Here is a 26037-nt window from a genome sequence, read left to right as displayed (position 1 = left end):
GCTTTGCATCCCTATATCATTGCAACAGCCCTACTCATGCATTTTTCCTTTTTTTTCCCAATAAAATTCGGTCTTCCCCAATCGCAAGCCGTTGCCCTCCTCCCCCCCTTGCCTGCACGCAGCCTTCTCCACCAAATAATAACCCCACTGCTCTGAAAAAAAACCCTATCGCTGATGTTTGTGTCCCCCCCCGCGCCGAGCTGCCTCAGAGACCCAACCTCAGCAGCGAAGAGGGAGTCACGCATAAATTAAATCAGGTTAACAAGGTCGCTTCATTTTTCACCACGGGCTCTTTTCAGTTTTGTCGCTAAATTATTTTTTGAGGGGTGTATCTTTCTGTACAGGGCTTGTAGGGAATGCTTTGGGCACATAGAAATTACTTTGGGCACATAGAAATTACTTTGGGCATATAGAAAATGCTTGGGGCATGCAGGAATTACTTTTGGCATACAGAAATTGATTTGGGCATACAGGAATTGATTTGGGCATGTAGGAATTACTTTGAGCATATAGAAAATGCTTTGGGCGTGTAGGAATTGCTTTGTGCATATAGAAAATGCCTTGGGCGTGTAGGAATGGCTTTGGGCAGGCTGTAAATTGGCTTTGGGAGGGGAGCAGCCCTGCAGCACTCAGGGCCCCTCATCTGCAGCATCACACGTCTGTTGCAGGTTGTGCTGGGTCCTGTGCTGGGGACCGTGGGGACAGAGCAGGTGGCCCTTGCAGCACGGCTGATGGGATGCTATAAAGCAAAGCTGAGTCTCACGGCAAGCTGGTTTTCTGGCCCGCCTCAAAGGGGCTGCATGTAAAATAACCAGTGATGAAAAGGAGGGGGGCAGAATGTGAAATCAATTCCATTGAAACGGGGTTATATACTGAAAACTCCCCATTCTCACATCTTTTCCCAATTTATTTTTATTGCTTTGCTGTGAACTCCAGTGGGTTTCATGGGCAGCTGCAGTGCAAAAGCAGTTGGTGCAGAGGCCGAGCACATAGAATCATAGAATTATCTAGGCCGAAGGGACCTTTAAGATTATTGAGTCCAATGGTTAACCTAACCTGCCAAGTCTACCACTAAACCATGTCCCTCAGCACCACACCTATACATCTTTTAAATACCTCCGCAGATGGTAATTGCACCACTGCCCTGGGCAGTCTGTCCAATGTTTGATAAAACTGTCTGTGAAGAAACTGTTCCCAATATCCATCCTAAACCTCCCCTGGCACGACGAGAGGTGGTTCCCTCTTGTCCTATCGCCTGTTACTTGGGATAAGAGACCGACACCACCACCCCCTGCTACACCTTCCTTTCAGGCAGTTGTAGGGAGTGGTAAGATCTCCTCTCAACCTCCTTTTCTCCAGGCTGAACAACCCCAGCTCCCTCAGCCGCTCTCTGTAAAGCTTGTGCTCTAAACAGGCCTCGGCTTTGAGAGGCAATAACCCAGGCAAGAGGCTCGGTTTGGGCCGACAGCTCAGTCAGAGTCAGAGCCTCCAAAGGCCCTACAGTGCATCCTGGTCGTTGTTTATGGCGCTTTTGCCGTTTCCCTCCCCCTGCGGAGCCACCTCCAGCCCCGGTAATGCAGGCTCTCCCTTTCCTGGCTATTAATTTCAGCCCGGGCCGGGGCTAGAGGCTCCGGGTCACGGCAGACCCACCGCAGGCTCCGCCGCCTTTGAGCCGGCGCAGGCCGACAGCGGCCGCTCGCCCCCGGCCACGTGAGGCGCAGGCGCAGGGCCGTGCGCAGTTGCCGTGGTAACGGAGGAAGCCGCGGTAGGAAAATGGCCGCCCCGGCTGCATTCCCTCACGCCGCTTCCCTCCGGCTACCCCGGCCCAGCGGCTTCCTCCCCGCTTTTTACCCTCGCTCCTCCGCGGCCTGCGCTCGGCCCCGCTCCTCGGTTCCCGAGCAGGCGGTGCGGGCGTTGGGGGGGCTGGGCCGCGTGTAGCGTGTGTGTGTGTGTGCGCTTTCGTTTCCACGGGTGGGCCCGAGGAATAGTGCGGGCCCGGTACTGACGGCAGGTTCTGACGCTCCCTGTGACTTCTGGCAGCTTCCCTGACCCCACCGCGGCGTTTCGGGAGGCCATGGAGCGGCACATCCCCGTTCATGCGCTGCCCGAGGAGATTCGGAAGGTATGGAAGAGTGAAAGTACAAAAACCCAAGCCATTTGGAGATCAGATACGACAGTAATTTAGGGATATTTCACTGGCCTTTGAACACTGGTACTTTATCTGGTACATTTTGGTCCTGGTTTTAGATTGGGTGTGTTCTAGGTTTTGTTATTATATCTGAAGTGTAATTACACGCTAATGCTATAGGAACACTGTAGAGGAACATACTCATTCTGTAATGGTGTTGTCACTGTCAGGTGAGTTTCAAGTTTTACCCTGTATGGCATGTTTTGTTGCCATAAGTTTGGAATGACTGCAGAACATAACATGTAATTGTTCCAAAGGAGTGCCAATACAAATTGGAACAGAACATTCCCCTTCATCTTTTCTTGTATCTTCTCTTTGTGTGTGAGGTTGTTCTTCTGTTTGGGAGACAGATTATTACCAATGTAACAATGCTGCTATTTATATGAGTTAATTTGCGAGGAGGCTTTTTATATGTGGTGATACACACAAGTGGAACACGAGTCACTTTTTGTAACACTATGAAGTTTTTACTTTGGCAAAAAACCAGCCTGCTGTCCTCAGTTTTTTGGTATGTGTCTAATAACCAACAAGTAATTTAGAAGTTTTATGTACTCAGGATAGCACAGCCTGGAGAAATTCTCCCTGGGATAGTCCAGGAAACTCTTGAGACAATTTCTGAGCCATCAATGATGATTTCTGAGTATTCCAGGATGGGTAAGAGAGCCAAAGGAAAGGAACAGGAGTATACTTGCCCTTAAAGAAAAGGAGGGTAAGAACCTGGGAAATTTACAGACTCATTAGCTGATGTTTTGGTAACAGGAAAGATACCAGATATGTTTGTTTATTTAGAAATTTGTTTGCAAGCATCAACAGGATAAGGTGGTGAGCTAACAGTTTGCTGGATGAAGTACACCAGGCAATTGTTCTTGATGTAGGACTGCTCAATATTGCCATGAGTGACTTAAAGCTGTAGTTTGGTGGCACTTCAGCTGCCTGTCTTTCATTTGGATCAGTTCCTGATCTGCGTGCTACACGTGTGCTAGCACAAGGAGGAAACAGGTGTGAGTGCAGGCACACACTGGGAATAGAAAGGGGGTGACGTTATTTCTTTCAGTAGGAGTGTTGGTGTTTGCTGTTTTTCAATGAGCGAGGATATTAGATTGCAATAAGGAATAACTGACGTCGGTCTGGGAAGAGTTATGAGCACTCTGTAAACAGCATTAAACTTCATATTTTTAGTAAGAATAAGGTATGTTTCAAAAGAGTAAGTCCAGTGCATCAATACAAAATACATAGTAGCTGATGAAGCTTCCTTGTTACTTGCCAGACCTAACATTGAGGACTATAATTAGGTCGTAAGCAGGGAATAAACAAAGTGATGTTACAAAGAATGCAAGTATTAAATGTATTAGTATAAGAATTGCACATAAAACTTGTCCTGTTGTTATTCCTCTGCTCAGGGCTGTTGAGGTATCAGCTCTGAGCTGCAGGTTCTTAGAAAAATAATACAACTGATGGGAATTTAGAAATGAGCAAAAATAAAGAGCTTACAAATTCTGTTGTTCTGAGGAAGGGTAATAGAACTGGGTTTACTTATTCTAGAAAATATGCGAGGGCACAGTAACAGTATTTGCATGTGTAGGAAGATGGTGGTTGTCCTTCATGTCCAGCTGCAAATTAATCTTATCCTCACCTTTCTGGACTTGCTTTGGTGGAATGTTATGGAACTCTAGATGTGGAGCAGCTCACCCAGGGGAGTTATGGAATTCCTCCAGTGATACTGTGGGGGACACATAAAGCAAACTTTTGCTTTGAAGTGAAGGACTGGTCGGGCAGTCTCTTCAGATCTCTTTCACTTCTGTGGTACACATTTAACAAAAAGGTCTGTGTGCAGAAGGTGCAGTATTTCTAGATATGTACATGAATAGGCCTATGTTCCTGTCCCACCCTACCCTGTCACCTCAATGTGAAATATGTGAGCTCTAAGGCAACGACAGCCCAAGATTTTGGGATCAGTTAAGAGTCGGGGTTTTACATATCCTTTGCTGCTGCTGATCTCTTCACTCAGCTGGCTTGCATTGTAGTTGCAGTATAGTTACAAGATACAGAGCTTGATTACGAGTCATGCTCACAATTTCCTGTCCTTGTATTTTCTACCTTTTATGTACACATGTTCCTATTCCCTTCACATTCCCTGCTTCTTGGATTTTGTAGCATGCCTTTTGGAGTCTTCTTTTAGATTGCTCCTAACATAAGCACAACTTGCGCCAGCTGTAGATTGCTCTGCCAAACTGAGCACATGCTCCCAACATGCAGCTTGCAGGCCAAAGGAACACGTGTATCTGGAGGGAGTGTAATAAGCTTTGTGATTTCAGCTGCAGAATGAAGAGTATTCACTGCTAGGTGCTGTTTTGAGTTGGCTTGCTGGAAGATGGGTTGTAGTGCTGACAAAATATCTAGCAGCTGTCTCAGAAGAAAAGATGCAGACCAGAGCTGTCATCATTCCTCTTCTCCGTGCTCCTAGCAGATGGAGCTTCACAAGCTGTTTATCAATACTTGGAGCAGTGATGTTGCTGCTTCCAAAATTGCACTTCTAGAGGACGGTACGGAAAGGGAAAGGAACATCTTGTATCAACCTCGAACAGCCTATTCTGCAGCCAGTTCTACTGCCAAAGTCTGCCAGGGAGTAAGACCTGTTGGAGTAAAGCCCTGTGTGTTGCTAGTGGTAGACAAATCTTTTATATGCTCGTGAACTTATGAGAGTTCTGTTTGTTTCAGTACTATTGTCTGTTCAATGTAAGTAGATCTTGCCCTGAAGATCTTACTGAAGTGGGAAACAAAAAAGCAGTAAAATGACCCCGAGTCATCAAAGTACCAAACCAAAAGTTATATTTAATTTTACATTTTATTTGGCAAATGAATAACCTTTTCTTAACATAAATCATAAAGTAGATTGAGCACAAGATGCCTTTACAGATTAGTAGTTCTCTCACCCTAGGAGCTTAAGAAACCATCAGGGCAGGAACTTTGAAGCTGTGCTGTACATCAGTACAGAACGTTCCATGGTATCTGACTACCCACAAAACATCATGTACGTTACAAGTAGCAAATGGATACTTATTAGATTTGTCATGTGTGCTATATATTTGGCACATTATGGCATCTTTATGAGCACATTATGTTATCTGTAGCTTTTCTTGTGTCTTTGAAGCTGGGTTTGTGGTTTTTTTTAATAGGTTCTTACATATTTGCAGTTAGCTAAAGAATCTGTTCTGTCAACCAAGACTAGTGTTGCAGAAGGGAACGACATAGCTATGGATTCAGTACTCGTGATATTGATATCGATATGGGTTCAGAAGCAGCAACATCTCCATTAGTGCCTTCCAGATGAACACGGTAACATTTATATGCAGAATGGTGAGAAGTCTTCTCAGAGTCATGCTGTCAGGTACCTTAGGAATGATTCCTAAGATGATGTTCCTGAGTTGCCCTTGTGCCCACTGAGACTTTCAGCATTTGGCTATAGAATTTTTAACTTTTAGATGTTGTTGGGATGACAAGCTCTGTCTGTGTGAGTATTCTGAATAGCTGTTTAATGTGCTTTGGAAATGTTAGAAAAGATCTGCTTACTTTTGGTATGAGCTCACATGTTACAGTTAAGAGGTGGAAAGCTTTCAACAGTGATCTGATTAGCCATGGACCCATAGTTGATTTGGGAAAACCAGCTCCCAGATAGTAAAGGCAACCTGCTTTGTTACTGCTGTGTATTGTGGTATCAGAGCATTTGTGAAAGCAGGTCTTCTGAACTTGGATAACGATCTTCCATTCCTAATGTGAGAATTCTGGAGTCACTGGTGGTGACCTAGGGCAGCAAAGCATTTTTATCTCTTGCTATGCTCATAAGACTAGGGCTGTATTCACTGTATTAAAGCTTTTCTACCCTTTCCACAACCAGCATGCAAGTACGTTACTAGGAACTGTAGGGATTGCAGTCTATCTTGCATCAGAAGCAGTGGGGTTGTAGCTAGGAGGGGCATCCCAACAATTGCAACTATGGATGCAAGAAGTCAGGATTGGCAGGCAAAGATATAGTTAGCAATGGGCTAAATTATCTTTTGTCTGCGCAGGCATCATTTTGTCACAATGTACTCTGGATCAGTTCAGAAGAACTCTCTGCTCCGCATTGCACCGGAGTGTGCCATGACATGTCCTGACAGAGCTCAGGAGCACTAGGACGGTCTGGGTGTCCTCTTGGACATGTGTTAGGTATCTGCAGGGCTTGTGTGAGGGTGTGCAGTTACTAGCAGTGTAACAACATCTTTTATGATTCATTAGTCTGCTTTACTCACGGGCAGGAAAAAATTTAAAGCTACCTGAAATCTGAGTATTATTTCCTGTCGTGACAAACTGATTATTCCAGGGCATGTTTTGAATGAAACTTTTGAGAGCAGGACATTCTGTTTTTACTACATGCCTATTTCTACGCTATTCATATGCATTCAGAGCAAGTATTGTGATTTTTATTTTGCAACAGCTATTTTATGGAAGTTGAGCAAATAATTATGTATGCAGCATGGTTTAGCATTACAATCTGCATTACTTTCTGGGTAGATGCTAATTGAAAATGACTCACAATAAACTCTTTTTTTTTAAAGAAGTGAAGTTTCTACTGAGACTCTTAAAAATCATTCTTTGAATAATAAAAAAGATCAATTTCAATCAAATAACTCTTCAGTTTTACATATACAGCAGAAGACTCTGCTTTCTTTCTAGAAAATCAATTGTGCTGTTTGAGTAATGATTTATTTTTGTGTAGCAGAGATTATCTAGTTTGTCAGGGGAGGGACAAACAGAAATTAAAGTAGTACAGCAGAGGAGGAGTAAACAAAAAGAAAGTAGATAAGGTAGAATAAGGTCAAGATAGAATAAAGCAGTTAATATACAGAAATAATTTAGGAGCACCCAGGTACAGCATAATGACTTTTAAAATTATTTTCTTGAGTTTTCTATGTTGTTCTACTAGAAGTGTAGTTTGGACAAATACAGTTGGTTGGGGTTTTTTTTTTTGTTTTGTTGTTATTTGGCCAGTCCTTGCTAAAGCTGTCTCAGCCCTGACAGGAAAGTGGGGAGGGAGCAAGAGCTGTTATTACTGCATTATGTGCCCGAGGAGCAGCGGGTGATGCAGGTGGATGGTGAGGGCTGCAGTTCCCTTAGGCTCTCCCTCCCCTGCACTGCAAAATTAATGTACAAGGAGTACATCTGTGCTCATGGCTCTATGTTTTTATTTCAGCAATGCACAGAAACATATTCATAGCTTTTTAAAAGAGTCTCATTAACTGAGGACTTGAGTTCTGGCTTTTAAGAGTCATGGCTATTTATTAGCTGCTTGTAACAGACTATTTCTAGCATAAGTGATCCATATGCTGGATATTGTAATATCAAGGCACTGCTAAGTGAGAAAGTAGACTATTTTACTTCTAACAAGAATTTAGCTCTCTCTCGTAGTGATTTTTGTGGGTGGAATCTGAAATATCAGAGGAGAAGAATAGCAGTGCACAAGCTGGTGCTCCCTGTAGTTATTTGGTCAAGTGGAAGTGATATAAATTCCTGTCTTGTCATTCAAAAGGCTAAAAATGGTCCAGATCACCAAACTTCCCCCCCCCCCCCTTTTTTTTTCTTTTGTCACGTATTCTTCACAGATGATTATGGTACTGAGTCAGATAAATGTAATTTGAGTGACTATCCATCTTGGCTCTGTTCTCCACTTGCCCTTGGTAGCTAAAGAAATCTATGTAACCATGGAATAATATTAGTTCTTCCAAAACTGAACGCAGCTCTGAGTTGAAACTACTCCCACAGATGCTGTAGCGGAACAGCTGCTGGAATACCACAGCTAGCAATGCTGCCTTGTGATACGGTTTGTTCTGGACACAGCTCTTGTCCTTTCTTTATAGCATCTGGTGTGATGTGTGTCAGAGCTGTAGCTCAAAATCTTATGGATCAAATATCTTTGCAGTTCAAGCACTTTGTCCTCAGTGAGTTTGTTTCTTTTTGTGTTACGGTGCGCACAGTACTGTCACGCTAATTTACATAGCAGGGTTTTCTTAGTATTCCCCCTGTTACCTTTTCAAGTCCTATTTCAAGTCCCTTAGTTTCTTTCTCCAGGCTGACCAAAACGGCAATACAAAAATTACCTTCTGTTTGGTTTCTTTTATTCCTAATTGATTTTTTCTATTCACTGATTGTTCTCACTGCTAAGGACATACACAGTCTCTTTTATCATAGTTTCAGTTTCTATTTCTTCCAAACTCTGATTTCCCCCTGATTTTTTTTTTTTTTTTTTTTTTTTTTTTTTTTTTTTTTTTTTCTGCTTTGTGTTTGAGAAAATGACGAGTCTTTTGATCAAATGTACATCATGAAATAGGGAACCCGAAAACATAAATCATTATGTATGTAATACACATTCCTAGTGGTTACTCAGCAATAGTACTATTCCAGAAAAGACAGCTTTGTAAGCATAAGAACTAATGAAATTTGTTTCCTACAGACTTTTGTATAATGGTTGACCAACTTTGGTGTCTAAGATACAAGGTCTAATGGAATCTTTTTTTCCTGGAGAAACCATTTATAAGGCGCTCTCCTGTATGGATTATCTGATAAGGACTGTGCTTACACTCCAGAGTTTTCTTCAGCAGGGAGTTTATGAAATCTTTATTGCCTACCTGATTTCTAAAACTTTTGGACACTTAGATATTTTTGCCCTTGGTGTCATAATTAGTTCTAAATGACCAAGCATTCTGGTTCACAAGTTATTGAAGGGTGACAATAGAGAAACATGCACATAGATGAAGTAATTTTATTTCTCTGGAAACGGTGCAAAACCCGAAAACATTTTTTTGTAAGTAGCCTTCGAAGCTATTAAACCCTTTCTGGCTCTGTCCTTAAGATTGGTGTAGCCCTAAGATAACTTTGTCATTATTTTGGCTGAATGAAATCAGCATCTACAGCTTCATGGTATTTCTCTGTACCTATCTGTGGAAGCTTCAGTAGATTCTGAAAAATGTCCAACCAGCTCAGGAATTTCAGGAGATATTTAAAGTATCAGTGAGGAGAACTCGGGTTGTGATGGTGACAGTGTAAGACAGCAGGGAGGAAGAAAAAAAAAAAAAAGAGAGAAAGTCCTGCTTCTGATTTGACCACTTATGGGCATGAGAGAGGAATCTTGGATTTAGGATGAGAATTCGGATTAGTTACGCCCCTTGCTTTGCCCAGTTTAGGCCTTGCTCTTCGGAGCTATTCACTTTCAACTGTGTCCTGTTAATTTTCTAGGTGTATTGGGCATATATGTGCTGGATTTATATTTGTTAGCTTGCTTATTGGTGTTAATCTACTGCAGCACAGAATTTAGTTTGGGCTAGCTTGCCTGTTGAACATCACTCAACCCATCCCAAATCCATTATTGGTATTAAGAAGCTGCTACTTACACTACAGATAGGTATTTTAAAACTAGTTTTCTGGGTTTGAGGTTTCAGTGGCCAGTCCAGCCCAAAGCTCAACCCTAGTTTGTGTCTATATACAGTATATTGCAGTGGTTGCAGGATGATTGTGCACGTACAGAAGCAAGGCTCCAATTAAAAGACAGAGCTTTCTTTCCGTACTGCAGTAATATAAAGCCATTAGGCTTTCCTTTGAGTTTTGGCTATGTAGCAGATACTTTAAAAATCTAACCTGATCTGAAGGCCTTGCAAGTTTTTACTTCATCTGAGGAATGAACATGAAGAAGAAAGGGGCCCATTTCCCACAAAGTCCAGGCAGATAATATTTATTGTTTAATGACTTAATTTATTTTTAAGTTTAGTAACAGAATTGAATTTGAAAACAAAAAAGTTTTAGTACTGGCATGAAACATTTTCAGTTCAGGACTCCAGTTGTTTTATTTTGTTTTTAATCTGAGTACCCAGGGAAATCTCTCTAACTGTTTATTTGAAAGACAGCAGTGGTGGTGCTGCAAGAGAGCATGATGTTCTTTTGGGGATAAGAGCCCCCCTCCTGTGCTCCTTATAACAGCTCATTTTGTCCTTTTTCAATATAGTAATTTTAGTGCTTTGGAACTTTATGGTAGTTATCCTGAATAACAGTTTCATATTTCCAAGCACAGTTTGAAGCTGCCAGGAAAAATAAACTTGCATTTTCAGCTCATTCAGAGCAACTGTAACTAGGGGTATTTCAAACTGGGGGAAAACTAAGAAATTGGAAAATAAAGGCTGGCCTGGTAATTCCAGGGTATCCTGAAATATCATTTTTATGAAGTTATATTTAAAGCGCTAAAGATATTTGAATCATGGGATAATGAGTCTTTAGTTTATAATTTTTGAAAGCTGTTTTCTTTCATCTGATTTCTTTCAATTTATCCCAATGTCTCAAAATGTGGTTTTTTTTTTCTTTTTCTGTAACGCAGGGGATTCTTATATTCTTTGACTTAAACTGTTTGCAGTTTTCCAGCTTTCTGATTTTCATCAGTCGTTGTGTTAAAACCCTTGTAACAGTTGATAATTGCAGGAAAGGTTAAAGCCTGTTTTAAGCTCTCAGTACACAAACACACGACTGTTCTTCCAGCTGCTGCCCCTTTTCCATCTTTCATGTCGCCAAGCTTATTGATACCTTTTTATATTGGTTGCTTTGAGGTTGTCTTTTTAGTTGTATTTTGAGTGTCCTCTGATCTAGCCTGGATTCTAGCCACCTCCTCTCAAATGCATTTATGCTGTGACCCAAGAGCAGGGTCAGACCTGTCATGTTGAGGGGTCTGGGATCTGCACTGATACTCAGATGCTTACATGTCCCCTACTGAAGTTCCGGACCTGCTGGGGTTGGTCTGGCTGGTTTATTTACTCAATATCCATTGTTTGTGCGTTTTCAGTTCTGCATCACCTGTAAACTGGCTGAGCACTTTTTTCTGGAAGTGAAAATGATTAAAATACACAGAAATAACTGATATACTGAGTAATAAGTATGTATCAAAGTCAGAGCACATCTGTCTGTCCATATTTATGAAGCCTTGCTTACTGCAAAGCTTAATAATCGATCACTTAGAAAAGTATGTTTCTCAATTTAAGAAATTGTCTTTCAATTAGATGTGTATTACGTACTGTGTTTTTTTTTTTAATCTGTGATGAATACTTCATACCTAATAAATGGGCTACATTTTCCACAACACTTGAGTGCCATGGACACTACATCATAATAATTAGTCCCTTACTCATTTCAATTACTTTTGTAAAGATTGCTGGATTACATCATTCTATCTGCTTTTCACTTTTCATCTTGCCTACTTCTATTGGATGTGAGTTGTCAAAAGAACACAGTAAATAACATTTTTCTGGCTCAGGTGATCACAAATTCATTATGGAAATAACTTCGTAAAACACAGCATTTTATTTTAAATTACTACATCAAACATAATTTGGAGGTACTTCAGTTTAGAATTCCCATAGGAGTTCCCACATCGTAAATTGCATAGTTGGTGTATCTAGTGACATTTCCTGTAAAGGAGAGTACTGCTGTAGCTTGATTTCATTTTGCTAATGTAGAATTTTGTCTTTATTATTTGTCAAGGCAATAACATTATTGGGTCATAAATGCTCCAGAGCAGTAAATGGCTTAAAGTGTTCAGATTTATTAGTTTTATTTAGTGTCATTCAGATTTTTTTGTTCACTTTGTTTCTTACAATTTTCTGTTTTTCTAGATGCCCCGGGATGAGACAGTGTGTAAATACTGTGGAGTCAGCTATTTGATACTTCATGAATTTAAGGTGATGGAAGAAAAAGTAAAAGCAATGGAGAAGGAGATTAAATTTTATGAAGGAAGTATAGAACGGGAAAAAGGACTTCAAGCAGAATTGCAGTCTCTTTACCAAGACCTTGAACACTATCGAGCTGACAGTGAATCAAAAACAGAAAGGTCAGAGCGTATTATCTAGTCTGATGTTATTCTCATATATGTGTATTAGCTAATTTCATTCCAAAGAAGTTTAAAATACAAATAAGATCTGTCTTTGATCAGATGTAACACATATACTGTAACAATTTAAATTATCTTTCATTGTATTCTCTGGAAGCAAGTTTTAAATTCCTTAATAGTTTAGAAAGAGCCAATGTATTTAAAGTGAAAGAAAGGCCAGAAAGCATGTCTGAGATATTTCCCCTGCACACACTCCCAAAGGGAAATGATCAAATATTTCATTTTATAGTTTTGGAATGAAATTGTAATATTTTAAATGAAGTTCCACAATAATGGGAGTGTCACGGTTCCGAGATTTGTACGTATTGTCTCATAGTAACATGGTAAAGAATTACCCTGGGAAGCTTGCAGTTTACTCCCTGAAGGGCTGATACAGAATACTAAAGCAATTATGAAAATCTTGGGTACTGTCTGTGGCGTTGTTCCTGTTTGTATGTGAAGATCCCAATTAAAGGAGGAGTTTTGTACTCTTAAGAGCTCCAGTAGTTAACAACAGATCTCAGAGCCACATTTATATTTTTAGGGCACAATGATTAGAACTTCTAAGTGTGTTCTCTTTCAGCTCATGCTTACAGGCTTTTGTTGTGTTCTGCTTCTTTATCACATCATAACTTTGAACTCAGAGCAGGAAGTCATACTTCAAACATGCAGTTCAGGTGGCAGCAGTGGCTGCAGAACCCGGTGTCCACCTATGTTAGGGTTTGTGCCACCATAATTAGAGTGCCATCAGGTTAGCAACCATGAGCTTCCAGCTAGCTTCTTAGCTTTGATTTGTCCATCCTCAGTGGTTACTTACAATGTATAAAGAGCTTGGACTGAGAGGGAGATTTTTGTAGTCAATATGAACGTTTTGTGATATAATTAGCGTTATGGGTGGGGTTTTTAATCTTATTTTTGCTGTAGGATTTCTGGACTGATATTTCTGGTTCCTAACCAGCTGGTGCTTTTACCCTGTTTTACACCACCATGACAATATAAAAAAAAATTATAATAACAAATTGTATCTCTTCTGTACTGTTCTGTGAAAGAAATACACATGAAAGAAAAAAACCCACCATGTTTTGGCCTCTTCCAGACATGAAGCTCTGCCCTCCCTTTTTCCTCTTGTCTTCTACTTTTCACAGTCAAATTTAACATGAATACTATGTGCTGGTTTTTCTGTATCCTAACTTTCTATCCTCATATTTTGGAATCTATTTTTATATTCCACTGATTATGTATAGTAGGACTATAAACATTGATATTTCTAGTTGGCTAATAAAAGATACTTTATAAAAATGCAGTTGCTAAAGTTGACTACTGATAAAATGATGTAGTACAAGCAAGTGCATCAGAAACTTCTTGGCAATGTCTTGCTCATCTGAATCAAACTGTTTGCTAGAAGCTTTTTGTAAGAATGAGATTATAATTTTAATTATCACCTCAGTCATTTTGATTTTGAAGACCTCCAATAGGGGTTTTTATTCCGTGACTGACTGCTACCTGGTAGCAAGTGATCTAGAACTCATACCATGGGGCATTTTGAGTATTAAGGTGCTCTCAAGAGATTGGTCTGGAGTGCTTTGGAAACACTACAGAAGAAGCAAAAACAGTTTGTCTATTGGTAAAGTATTCAAATCCTTTTTTTATCCCTTTTTTTTTTGCGGGGGGGAAGGGGGATCACTCACTGGTAAGAACATAACCTTACTGGATTTAGTTAGGCTTGTGTTTGGTAATACTACTAATGAAAGATTCATTTTAAAACACAAGCTTATGCAAAGTTGAACAAAATGCCTATAACTTGTAGATCACTCTACTCATGTTGTTTCCTGCAAAATTTTTTTTCATTTGAACTGACCACCTTCCACCCACTCCCCCACCCCCCCCAATATTCAATGGGTTTTTTTGGTTTAACTTCATATTTTTGAAGAGTATATTTGCTCCTTGTTCCTTTAATGGCTGTGGGTGGCAGTTATGGTGGCACTATTCAGTGTGTTAGCAAATGCAGTGACAGCACGTTCTTTTTGCTGAGAATCATTTGCCAGAGGTAAACTTAAAATTTTCATTTAGCTGACTTTTTGTCGTAAAGCTGGAACAGTTAATAAAAAATTTTATCTCTGCATTTTTTTTCCCTTAAGGCTCAACTTGATTTAAAACCTGCTGAAATCAAGTGGAATACTTTCAGTGGGCTTTCATTCAGGCCATAAATCAGATATTATGCCTTGTTAAGTAACTTGTCTGAATATTCTTTATCTTCTCTTTATTATCCTGGGCTTCTCTTGTTACGTTGTGCTGTTGGCATAAACTCACTATTCAATATACTATCTTCTGTTTCTTGCAAGGTTGACAAATCATTCTTCCCAAGCTGCAAATGTTTATCAGAAGCCAATTATGCCTTTTCTTTTTTTCTTTTCTTTTTTAAAATCTCTGGTAGACCAAGAGATTTAATCTTGTTTGTTGCAGACTGTTTCATTTTTATATTCCTTTTAGGTTGAAGTATTGCTATTGTTTGTGTCTGTGGTTAACCTTGAAAGCCACCTGGAAACCTGAGCTTTTGCAGAAATTAGATATCTACCCTTTGGGATTTTGTCAGAAGAAGGGGAACTAACCATCACGCAGTAACTATACTGATTCCATTTAACTATTCACGTCTTATTCTTGTTCCACGTTAAAGTTGCTTTAATTCCAGAATACTTGCATGTGAGCTATTCCTGAAGGCCTGTGGCCAGCCTGAAGTGGGAATGCCAGTCAATACGTGTGCCCACTTGAGGTCCTGCCTTGTGCTCTGCGCTGCTGGCTCCTCTTCAGCGAGATACTGGCTGTTGTCTGCAAGAGCAGTGATTTGTGCTTGGTTAAGCTGAAATGCTGGTGTGTCGTTGGATTAACCATTTTTGGTCTGTTATCTATCTAAACATATCAGTAACAGGCACTCTCATTGGGGCTTTATTTCTCTAATGCGTTGGAGTTACAAGTATGATTGTATTTTGCCGTGTCTCTGTGTGGGACTCTCCAGATTCCTGGAGTCCTTAGAGCTGGGTTTATTAACAGGTTTTCTCTGGTAGTGGCTTTTGACATTTATAACCCTACATGAGGGGTACCCTGTATTTTTGGTCTGAATTTTGAGAATTCTCACAACATCCAATAGAGAAATGTAAAATAGATTTAAATATTAAAAATGCTTTTAACAGGTATAGCAGTGCTGAATATCATGACTGTGGCAAGAAGCAAAAATGTTTTATATTTAGATGTGTGAAGAGGTGTACAGATATCTCTTAGTGAGTCCTATGTCAAGATCACTTGTCAATAGACTCCTGAAAACTTTTTTACAAATCTAGCAGGAAGAGTTGTTGGTTACTACCATGAGACTTATGCTCCTGAATCATGCATGTAGATGTTGAAAATTTTATCCATGAATAACGACATCTTAAAGATCACGTAAGCCTCACATTTTAACTTGTGGAAACTGTTTTTCCATAGTTGTGCTTTTTTGTGTGTGTTTTCTTGAGTTCGTTAATTCCTACCCCAATGGCAAAACTTAATACCATGGAAAATGTTTTGTCTAAAAAGACTTTGCCTAAAATAAATCTTCCTTTTTGCAACATCATTGCTTAGGAAAACAACAGCAACTACCTGGCTTGGTAAAGTCTAAACTTTTAATAAAACACTGAAGTGACTGGGCAGTGACAACAGCACATGGCTCTACCCTTAGCTACCAACCTACACAGCAGTTTGGTTGGAATGACATGTGGTTTCTTCTCCTCAGAGACTGAAAATACTGGGAATGGGGAGAGGTACATGCTTTAAGAACTCTGTCACCATGTTAAAAATAGGCTTTGAAGGGAAAGAACACAAGGCAAAAAGGTCACTTTAATAGTTTTGTTTTTTTTTACTGTGTCTGTTTCTGTTGAATATTTAGTGATAAAGTAGAGTTGAGTTGGTGTAAAAAAATTGCTGAGAGCCAAATCTGGATGAAATAAACAAAGAGGTAAAGAACTAACCTTTCCTTTTCTGAATGGGCTTTAGGGCATACAGTTGGTTATTCTTATTATATGCCATCATATGTGGGTAACTTGGGAGATTGCACATCTTTTGACTGCTTTAAGAAGCCTACCTAATGAACAAAACATTATAACCACTGCAGCACTGTAATGTATTTTCAGAATTATATTGGTGTATCATCTAATACATAAGAAGAAAACAGTTCATGAAGTAGTAAGTGAGTATTCTTCATGATGCTACAGATGTTCTGCGTGAGTCTCGGGTGTGTGCTCCTTCAGCGGCTGCTTGGAAGAGACAAGTAAATACAACAAGTGCCAAGAGGTATCAGCTGGGCATGGGATTCAGTGAGTCCCTGGGTTTCACACTCATCATTTCCCAGCAAAAGGAATTAATGCAGTGGTTTTTCATTGAATATAAATACTGGATTGAAATACTAAGTGAGAATATACTAGGTGCTGGATTTTTTTCTGGGTCTTCATGCACTTAATTCTACTTTTAGGTAGCTCAAGCTGCAGTGTTCAGAAAGGCACAAGAGCTGATTTGTACTTGAAAGTGCTCTGTGTATGTGTTTTCTGAAGAGAGGATTTGAAGTTTACTAAGAAATAGTGCCTTCAACTTTTTTGTTGAATCCATTTTGTAAATAACATAACAGTATGTACTTCTCTAGCTAGCTACATGGTAATTTTAGGGTGTACCATGGAAAAGCAGAATTTTGTATAATGCCAAAGTGTTTTAATGTGTTCTTTTTAATAGCTGCAAAGTGATCAGTATGTTTTGCCCTGATGGTGTTGTTACAGTGACTCAGGTACAGCTCAGGCTTGTGCAGAGGGCCAGCTAAAGGCCTAACAGAGCTTGTGGGACCCAGGTCCAGTGTTCCCCCTTTGTACAGCAGTGAGCTTCACTCCTATTCTTTAAAAAAAATAAAAATATCACTGATAAATCTTGTCACAGTCTCAGAAGGCCAATCAGCACAGTGCTCTGAAAAGTATGTTGAAGCCAGTGTCTTCCCAATAGGATCTGTGCTTCTTACTACTGATGAGCAATTGCTCAGTCTCACTCTTGATGTGTTAAAATTGTGGTTATTCTAATTTTGACAAGGTTTTTTCTATTAACATTATTAATTGCCAAGATTGCTCATTAATTAAGCAAGACGATAGTTCATAAAAGTGATTCGTGAGGTGTAAAACTGTGCAGTAATGCTCAGCATTCTCCCAAATTCCTGAAGAAGTGAACTTTCTTCTGGCAAAACAAAATTCCTTATCTGGAAGAGGCTGAAGCAGCAGTCAGTGGAAAATGCAGAAGACAACATGAAATCTGCATTTTTGCTTCTATGCATACTTTTCATGTATATTTCATTAAAAAAATTTTCATTTTTAATAGGTAAAATTAAAATTTAAAGTTACATTTAGAAAGTTATCACAGTTTTTAGCATCTGAGAATGGTGCCACATAATGCAAAAATGGTCTTAAGAGGTGTTTACTGACAAGAAAGCTCCAGCAGAAATTCCGCATCAGTCTATGCGTGCCTCTGAGAACAGCTAATTTTTCTCAGGAAATTAAAAGTGGTTCATCTCCCTCAGTGCAGGTTTTTGGGTTAGGCATATATTTTCAGTTCTTTCTCTGCTTTTTGTTTGAACGGTTCGTGCTGCAGTTCTTGAGGTTTTCCAGTTTCAGTGCTCCCAACCATCTGCAATTATGGGGACTAGTTCCTCTTATTCCCTCGCACGGTTCCAGCAGTGAGTCTGTGCACAGCATCACGTACAACGGCAAAGGCCATACTTACCTGTTTGCTCGGGAGTGACCAACAGGTCATTGTGTCACTTAACCCGTTGTGGACAGCACAATTACATAGGAGAGGTTAAAGTAATGCTTAGGTATTATTTTATTGTAACCTGGTTATGATATTCATACTTTGTCAGAGAATTGAATTTGTGTTTACTATCCTGTATTGGATGGTAGATAGAAGAAAATGGTGTGATGCACATTTGTTTATTTTTTTCCTTTCCTCTAATAGGTGGTCACGTATTTGTTTGCACTATTCACACTATTCAAGTTAAAACTTTCAATTGCTTGGGTATAGTGAGTTACTGTCTATTTTGTGACCGTTGGTTAAAAGCAAGAATGACCCATGAGACTTATGCTCCTGAATCATGCATGTAGATGTTGAAAATTTTATCCATGAATAAAGACATCTTAAAGATCACGTAAGCCTCACATTTTAACTTGTGGAAACTGTTTTTCCATAGTTGTGCTTTTTTGTGTGTGTTTTCTTGAGTTCGTTAATTCCTACCCCAATGGCAAAACTTAATACCATGGAAAATGTTTTGTCTAAAAAGACTTTGCCTAAAATAAATCTTCCTTTTTGCAACATCATTGCTTAGGAAAACAACAGCAACTACCTGGCTTGGTAAAGTCTAAACTTTTAATAAAACACTGAAGTGACTGGGCAGTGACAACAGCACATGGCTCTACCCTTAGCTACCAACCTACACAGCAGTTTGGTTGGAATGACATGTGGTTTCTTCTCCTCAGAGACTGAAAATACTGGGAATGGGGAGAGGTACATGCTTTAAGAACTCTGTCACCATGTTAAAAATAGGCTTTGAAGGGAAAGAACACAAGGCAAAAAGGTCACTTTAATAGTTTTGTTTTTTTTTACTGTGTCTGTTTCTGTTGAATATTTAGTGATAAAGTAGAGTTGAGTTGGTGTAAAAAAATTGCTGAGAGCCAAATCTGGATGAAATAAACAAAGAGGTAAAGAACTAACCTTTCCTTTTCTGAATGGGCTTTAGGGCATACAGTTGGTTATTCTTATTTTATGCCATCATATGTGGGTAACTTGGGAGATTGCACATCTTTTGACTGCTTTAAGAAGCCTACCTAATGAACAAAACATTATAACCACTGCAGCACTGTAATGTATTTTCAGAATTATATTGGTGTATCATCTAATACATAAGAAGAAAACAGTTCATGAAGTAGTAAGTGAGTATTCTTCATGATGCTACAGATGTTCTGCGTGAGTCTCGGGTGTGTGCTCCTTCAGCGGCTGCTTGGAAGAGACAAGTAAATACAACAAGTGCCAAGAGGTATCAGCTGGGCATGGGATTCAGTGAGTCCCTGGGTTTCACACTCATCATTTCCCAGCAAAAGGAATTAATGCAGTGGTTTTTCATTGAATATAAATACTGGATTGAAATACTAAGTGAGAATATACTAGGTGCTGGATTTTTTTCTGGGTCTTCATGCACTTAATTCTACTTTTAGGTAGCTCAAGCTGCAGTGTTCAGAAAGGCACAAGAGCTGATTTGTACTTGAAAGTGCTCTGTGTATGTGTTTTCTGAAGAGAGGATTTGAAGTTTACTAAGAAATAGTGCCTTCAACTTTTTTGTTGAATCCATTTTGTAAATAACATAACAGTATGTACTTCTCTAGCTAGCTACATGGTAATTTTAGGGTGTACCATGGAAAAGCAGAATTTTGTATAATGCCAAAGTGTTTTAATGTGTTCTTTTTAATAGCTGCAAAGTGATCAGTATGTTTTGCCCTGATGGTGTTGTTACAGTGACTCAGGTACAGCTCAGGCTGGTGCAGAGGGCCAGCTAAAGGCCTAACAGAGCTTGTGGGACCCAGGTCCAGTGTTCCCCCTTTGTACAGCAGTGAGCTTCACTCCTATTCTTTAAAAAAAATAAAAATATCACTGATAAATCTTGTCACAGTCTCAGAAGGCCAATCAGCACAGTGCTCTGAAAAGTATGTTGAAGCCAGTGTCTTCCCAATAGGATCTGTGCTTCTTACTACTGATGAGCAATTGCTCAGTCTCACTCTTGATGTGTTAAAATTGTGGTTATTCTAATTTTGACAAGGTTTTTTCTATTAACATTATTAATTGCCAAGATTGCTCATTAATTAAGCAAGACGATAGTTCATAAAAGTGATTCGTGAGGTGTAAAACTGTGCAGTAATGCTCAGCATTCTCCCAAATTCCTGAAGAAGTGAACTTTCTTCTGGCAAAACAAAATTCCTTATCTGGAAGAGGCTGAAGCAGCAGTCAGTGGAAAATGCAGAAGACAACATGAAATCTGCATTTTTGCTTCTATGCATACTTTTCATGTATATTTCATTAAAAAAATTTTCATTTTTAATAGGTAAAATTAAAATTTAAAGTTACATTTAGAAAGTTATCACAGTTTTTAGCATCTGAGAATGGTGCCACATAATGCAAAAATGGTCTTAAGAGGTGTTTACTGACAAGAAAGCTCCAGCAGAAATTCCGCATCAGTCTATGCGTGCCTCTGAGAACAGCTAATTTTTCTCAGGAAATTAAAAGTGGTTCATCTCCCTCAGTGCAGGTTTTTGGGTTAGGCATATATTTTCAGTTCTTTCTCTGCTTTTTGTTTGAACGGTTCGTGCTGCAGTTCTTGAGGTTTTCCAGTTTCAGTGCTCCCAACCATCTGCAATTATGGGGACTAGTTCCTCTTATTCCCTCGCACGGTTCCAGCAGTGAGTCTGTGCACAGCATCACGTACAACGGCAAAGGCCATACTTACCTGTTTGCTCGGGAGTGACCAACAGGTCATTGTGTCACTTAACCCGTTGTGGACAGCACAATTACATAGGAGAGGTTAAAGTAATGCTTAGGTATTATTTTATTGTAACCTGGTTATGATATTCATACTTTGTCAGAGAATTGAATTTGTGTTTACTATCCTGTATTGGATGGTAGATAGAAGAAAATGGTGTGATGCACATTTGTTTATTTTTTTCCTTTCCTCTAATAGGTGGTCACGTATTTGTTTGCACTATTCACACTATTCAAGTTAAAACTTTCAATTGCTTGGGTATAGTGAGTTACTGTCTATTTTGTGACCGTTGGTTAAAAGCAAGAATGATCAAGAAGATTTTAAAAATACTTTTTTGTGCTTCCATTTACCTCCAGTTTATAACTTGAGACTTGTAAGCTTGATCCATAGTTGTAAAATGAATCTGGGTGTAACTGCAAAGCCTTAAACAGTTTCATTTAGTCCATACTCAGATAGAATGTCTTGCTGAAATCCACAGGGGTTCTGCTTTTATTATGTTTCGAAATGAAATTTGAAAGCTTTGTGGTTATTTATGGATGAAGGTTAATATGTGCATGTGCATACAGGACAAGGTGTTATGTTCTGGATTTCTCTATGGCCACTGAGTGATGAAACTTGGATGGGACCAGAGGGTGAACTCAGGCTAATCCTTGAATACCGAGACATCTGTTTTCTCTTCTGTTTTTGACTGCCTTGTGCACCTGACTTGGCTTTTAAGACTGCAAGATGGAAAGGTGGCTACCCAGATTAAAATCTGGGGTAAGGTCTTTGACCACGGCTGCGTTCTGAAGGATTTTTTAGTAAGGGGAAGAGATGAGTAAGGTCACTCGTTGCTCTAGGTCACTGGGCTCTGTGGATCTGGCGGTTGAGGAACCTCTCATGAGAAGGAAGATACACAAAAGGGTTCTCATGTTTGGTAAGAAAGAAGCGGTGAAAAGGTAGGTTTACTTATATTGAAACTGGTTTAGAATTCAGAGGAAGAATTTAGTTTCCATTTGCATTCAAAGATGTAATAATGTGTGTAACAGAGTTCGCTTAAGCAGTAAGACACTTGTCTAGCTTGAAAAAAATCCAAACACATAAAGCAAAATATATTCATATCATGTTACGTAACTGCAATGTATTGTCTTACTTCATATAATTATATGGTATCTGCTGTACCTGCAAAGTCTAGAAACTAAGAAAACTTCTGCTTGGGAAGTGTACTCAAACTTACACCATGGGAAACTTCTGTTTGAATTTGCTGGTGCAAATCTGTAGTATAAATAAAATTTCAGCTATAAATTTGCCTTGGCATCTTTTTTTTTTTATCAAATTACTCATAACTTTAATATATATATATTATTTTTTTTAACTGAATCAGCATAACTCCACTGATTTCTAAGAAGTTATTCCTGAGTTACGCTGCTCTGACAGTACTGAGTATGATTGCTATGACTGAGATTATGTAAACTGTAATTACTGTAGATGAAATTGGTAGCTGGATTGGTAGCTCTGGGAAATTAAATCTTGGGTTTCTTCAAAGATAAACTTTGAAGTGCTTGTGACAAGGCAGTTATCTTTCTATCATTGTTTTTCAGACCTTTTCCAGAGATTTACCTTTGCAGAGCAAAACGTATCCAGGCTGTCTTCGTAATCCATCTTATATTTCTGCTGAGATAATAAAGATAGATAACAATTAATGCAAGATTTGAAATGATTGTCAGCCTACATGGGACTTGATGGAGACCTTCACAAAGAGCCCCTTGATTGGTTGTCAGAGATAATTTTCATTTGCTGTCAAATTGACAGCCTGCAATCAAGAGGTGAATGATTTTGTAGTGGCACATGAAAACTATTAAATAATCATGTCTTAACTTGAATAGTCTTTGCTGAACAGAATATAAAAAAAGACAGTTATGAGGAAGCTTGTGGATGATGTTACGTGCAGTGAGTTTCAGACTCTGCAATTTTATACATATTCTATGCCAAATTTATGAATGAATAGTCAGTTTCTTCACAGGGGTGGATGCACACTGACTTGTCTGTTGGAAGGAATGCAACATACTAAAACGAAAATGAGCAACTGTTGGCTCAGAGCAGGTCCTAGAGTTTCATGGAGCTGAAAATATTGTAGTGAAACCTTTTTCATTGACAGCATGTTCCAGCCTCCCCTGGGCATACTGTCCCTGCTGCCTCCAGGCAACCAGGGATGCAATTCCTCACTTGGGTTGGAATGGGTCCCCTTTTCATTGTCAACACGAGTAGTTAACATGTTATAATTCAACTCCCACTCTGGGCAGGCTTCCTTCTGTATTCACCGAGAAAGTATGCTGGCTGCAAAGACAGGATGCTAATTTTCACAGTTCATGTGAACTATAGGACAGGGGACAAGATCAGTATGTTCTCACGATTCTCTCATAATGCCAGTATTTAATGATCTATTGAACTTTTGCCTTTGTGCTAAACATTACCAAAATAACATGTTTATTTTTCTTCCTTCTTATGATGATGATAGTAGACAGAGTGCAACTGTCTCGCCTTCTCCACCTGTTCTTTTGTGTGTGAATGACCAGAACATACTGATAATGTCCCTTTGCACTCGGAGGCTGTGGTTCTGTGCTAACCTCATTGTATCACATCTCTGGAATGGAAAGAGTAAGAAAATGTGTCTGTACATACTTGCAAGTTTCTTTTTTAAACCAGAAGATCTTAAAATACTGCCTACTCTGGAATGAGTAAGATTAGAAAATGAGCATCCAGTTTTTCATGGCTTCTGAAGTTTTGATTTGCTATTGCTCTATTGCTCAGTGACAATCACTTTTTTTTTTTTTTTTCTCAAGCTATAGTTACCAGAATATACCATCTGCAAAGGTAAATTTGAATTTATGTGAGTGTTAAGGGGATGGCCATTTCCTTATTATTCTGTGGCACCAATCTGACTCTGCTCCAACATGCAATCAAACAGATTTTTCAGATTTTTTTCTCTCCCCCCCTGCCTTTCACCCTCAAAAAATTTAAGGTAGGTATGGATAAATTTTCCTAGCAAGGTAATGCCAGAAGTGTTTTCAAGTTTTTTATAAGTTTTATCTTTTTACGTTTTTTATCTACTGGGTGTTCAGCTTTGGTTTTCACAGAGCTCTACAGATCCAGGTTTCTTTATCAGGACTTATATTATTTTTTTTTTAAATTGCATTTTGGTGCAGATCTGTTGTAGATGATCTCTCTGATAACAGTAACTAATGCACATTAATATTATGGCTTATTTTTTATTTATAATTTTTTACTATACATCATTCTCATTTTCTTTTGCTTTTTATCATGGAAGGAAGGGCTGAGGTAATGCTTCAGCCATCCTTTGGTTTTGTAAACTATTTGTTGATTCAAATATTAATTATTCACTCATGATAATGAGTTACCAGTAGATAAATAGGTCACTTACTCTGCTTGCAGTAGGCTAACAGTAAGTGTTGAAAACTTAAAGGCACTGGTTTTTAGCAGTTGCTTATTGTAGTTGTACCTTCGGGGATGGAAGACTGCATTAGAATGGTTATCTACAGGTAGCAGAAGAGAAGAAAGATATACTGTAAACTGGTAGTGATGTGCTACATGGAATTCTTTCTGTGCATGTAACACAGGAAGGGAATCAGATTCAACTGTCTGTTATTCCCATACAATTCCATTCATTTCATTACAGTTGTGGGAATAAGTCCCAAGCTGTTGAAAGAACAGTGTTTGGACTGTATTTATTTACACTATGATGGCTGTGCTTGAGAAACAAACAGGTCAGAGCTGCTGCTATAACGAAAAAGTTCAAAAGGTAAATTTTAGAGGCAAAGGAAAACTTGCAGGTTGGACTGGGCGGCTGTGTTTGCAAGGGCTTAGAGTCCAGCACGAAGGTGGGATGTATCCAAAACAAGTATGAGACCAGTATGTGCTGCTGTGCACAGCTGTGGGATGATGGAAAACTCCCTGTGCTTCCCATGGGCCACCCTCCTCCTCCTTCTCCTCCTCCTCACCTGTGAGCAGGTGGTGGTGATAAAGGAAATGCTGGGTCAGTTCACCTGTGTCTTATTGTGGGCCTGGGTTTTATTCAAAATGCATGTACAAAACTTGAAGCAATTAAACTGAGAAGATTGTTCAGGTGTTAGCAAGTGCACTGAGCAGGCACCCCTGAGCAGACAGCATCTCTGGGTGCTTCCAGATGACCACAAGAATTGTGCGGTCACCCCTACACCAGGTGTGGGAATGGGCTGACTGCACAAATGAGGCTGTGAGAGTGGGAAATCCCATCACTGGGAAAACTCCCTGCTGGATCAGCCTCATTTGATGAGGCATCTCGTTTCGTTCCCCCTTTTTCTGGGTGGGTAGTGCTGCTGAGACAGAGCAAAGGGTGTCCCTTCTCTCCAGTGGGGTGGCCAAGGCCGGGGCTGGGTTACCAGCACTGCCTGCTGGCTGTGAAACAAGCTGTTAGTCTACGGTGGTGAAATGTTTTTTTCCCCATTTTGTACTTATTATACATCTTTAATTGAATATTCTTGTACATAATCATGAGCATGTATCACATTTCTGTTCTTTTTTCCCCCAGCACAGATATTCTACTTCTGCAGGGTCATAATACCATTTAAATAAGCAGAATTGAAGCACAGATGTGGCAAACATTATTTGCATTTTGAATAGGAGGGAGGGAACATAGTGAATTTGTGAGTCCTGATAATAGTAAGCTTTATTTTTTTCCCTTGATCCCAGATTTAGGATCTTTTTTGGTGTCAGATTTGATGTAAAATTTGGAAAGTCTTCACCTGCACTGTAATTGAAATATCCATTACGTGTCGTTGTGATGAAGCACCCTGGAAGACCAAGGAGGAGAAAGCATGAACAAACTTTGCAATCTATTCAAGGCAAATACTGTTGTGACAGCTTCTCCTTCAATCCTCTTCTGTAAGCTGATTGCTTGCAGGGGTCCCAAGGGGTGTTAGGGGAGGGAGAGGAACCCAAAGAGAGTTGAGGCTGACACCCAGCCAGAATTTGTCAGCTAGAGCCACCAAATCATTGCCATCCTACTGTGACTTGTGGTAAAAACAGTGTTCTGAGCCCAAAATCTGTTGGGTGGTTTGTTTTGTGTGTGGTGGTTTTTTTGTTGGTGGGTTTTTTTTTTTTTTTCCTCTGAAAGGAAGGGGGGAAGTAAATGTGTGGGTTTTTTCTGGCATATTGTGGGTCAAGCTGAGAATGTGGAAACCTAGCTCTAGTCCAGAACTTCCTGCTGTATCCTTAAGTCTTCTTTAATAAAGATGTTGGAAAATAAACTGACAGTTAAACACTGGCATCAGCAGCTTGTCCTTCTCAGCCCTT

The 26037-nt window shown here is 39.5% G+C and overlaps 1 protein-coding gene across 2 annotated transcripts in view; it reads left to right on the top strand.

Annotated features, from left to right (window-relative positions):
- The first annotated feature begins 1774 nt into the window (after positions 1-1774).
- The window catches only part of LEKR1 (leucine, glutamate and lysine rich 1), a 69084-nt gene continuing 44821 nt past the window's right edge, over positions 1775-26037 (top strand). For both annotated transcript variants that reach the window (XR_001412501.1, XM_014946063.1), the window contains exons 1-2: positions 1775-2122; positions 11872-12086. Coding sequence is in view for 1 of the 2 variants with exons in the window: in XM_014946063.1 (XP_014801549.1) it covers positions 2075-2122; positions 11872-12086 (263 nt within the window). In the remaining variant the exon portion in view is untranslated. The remainder of the gene's footprint in view (positions 2123-11871; positions 12087-26037) is intronic.

This window comes from Calidris pugnax, unplaced genomic scaffold, assembly GCF_001431845.1.
Source record: "Calidris pugnax isolate Ruff unplaced genomic scaffold, ASM143184v1 scaffold111, whole genome shotgun sequence".
Taxonomy (NCBI): Eukaryota; Metazoa; Chordata; class Aves; order Charadriiformes; family Scolopacidae; genus Calidris; species Calidris pugnax.
Note: the sequence above shows the minus strand (reverse complement) of the source record. Positions and strands in the feature narration are given on the sequence as shown.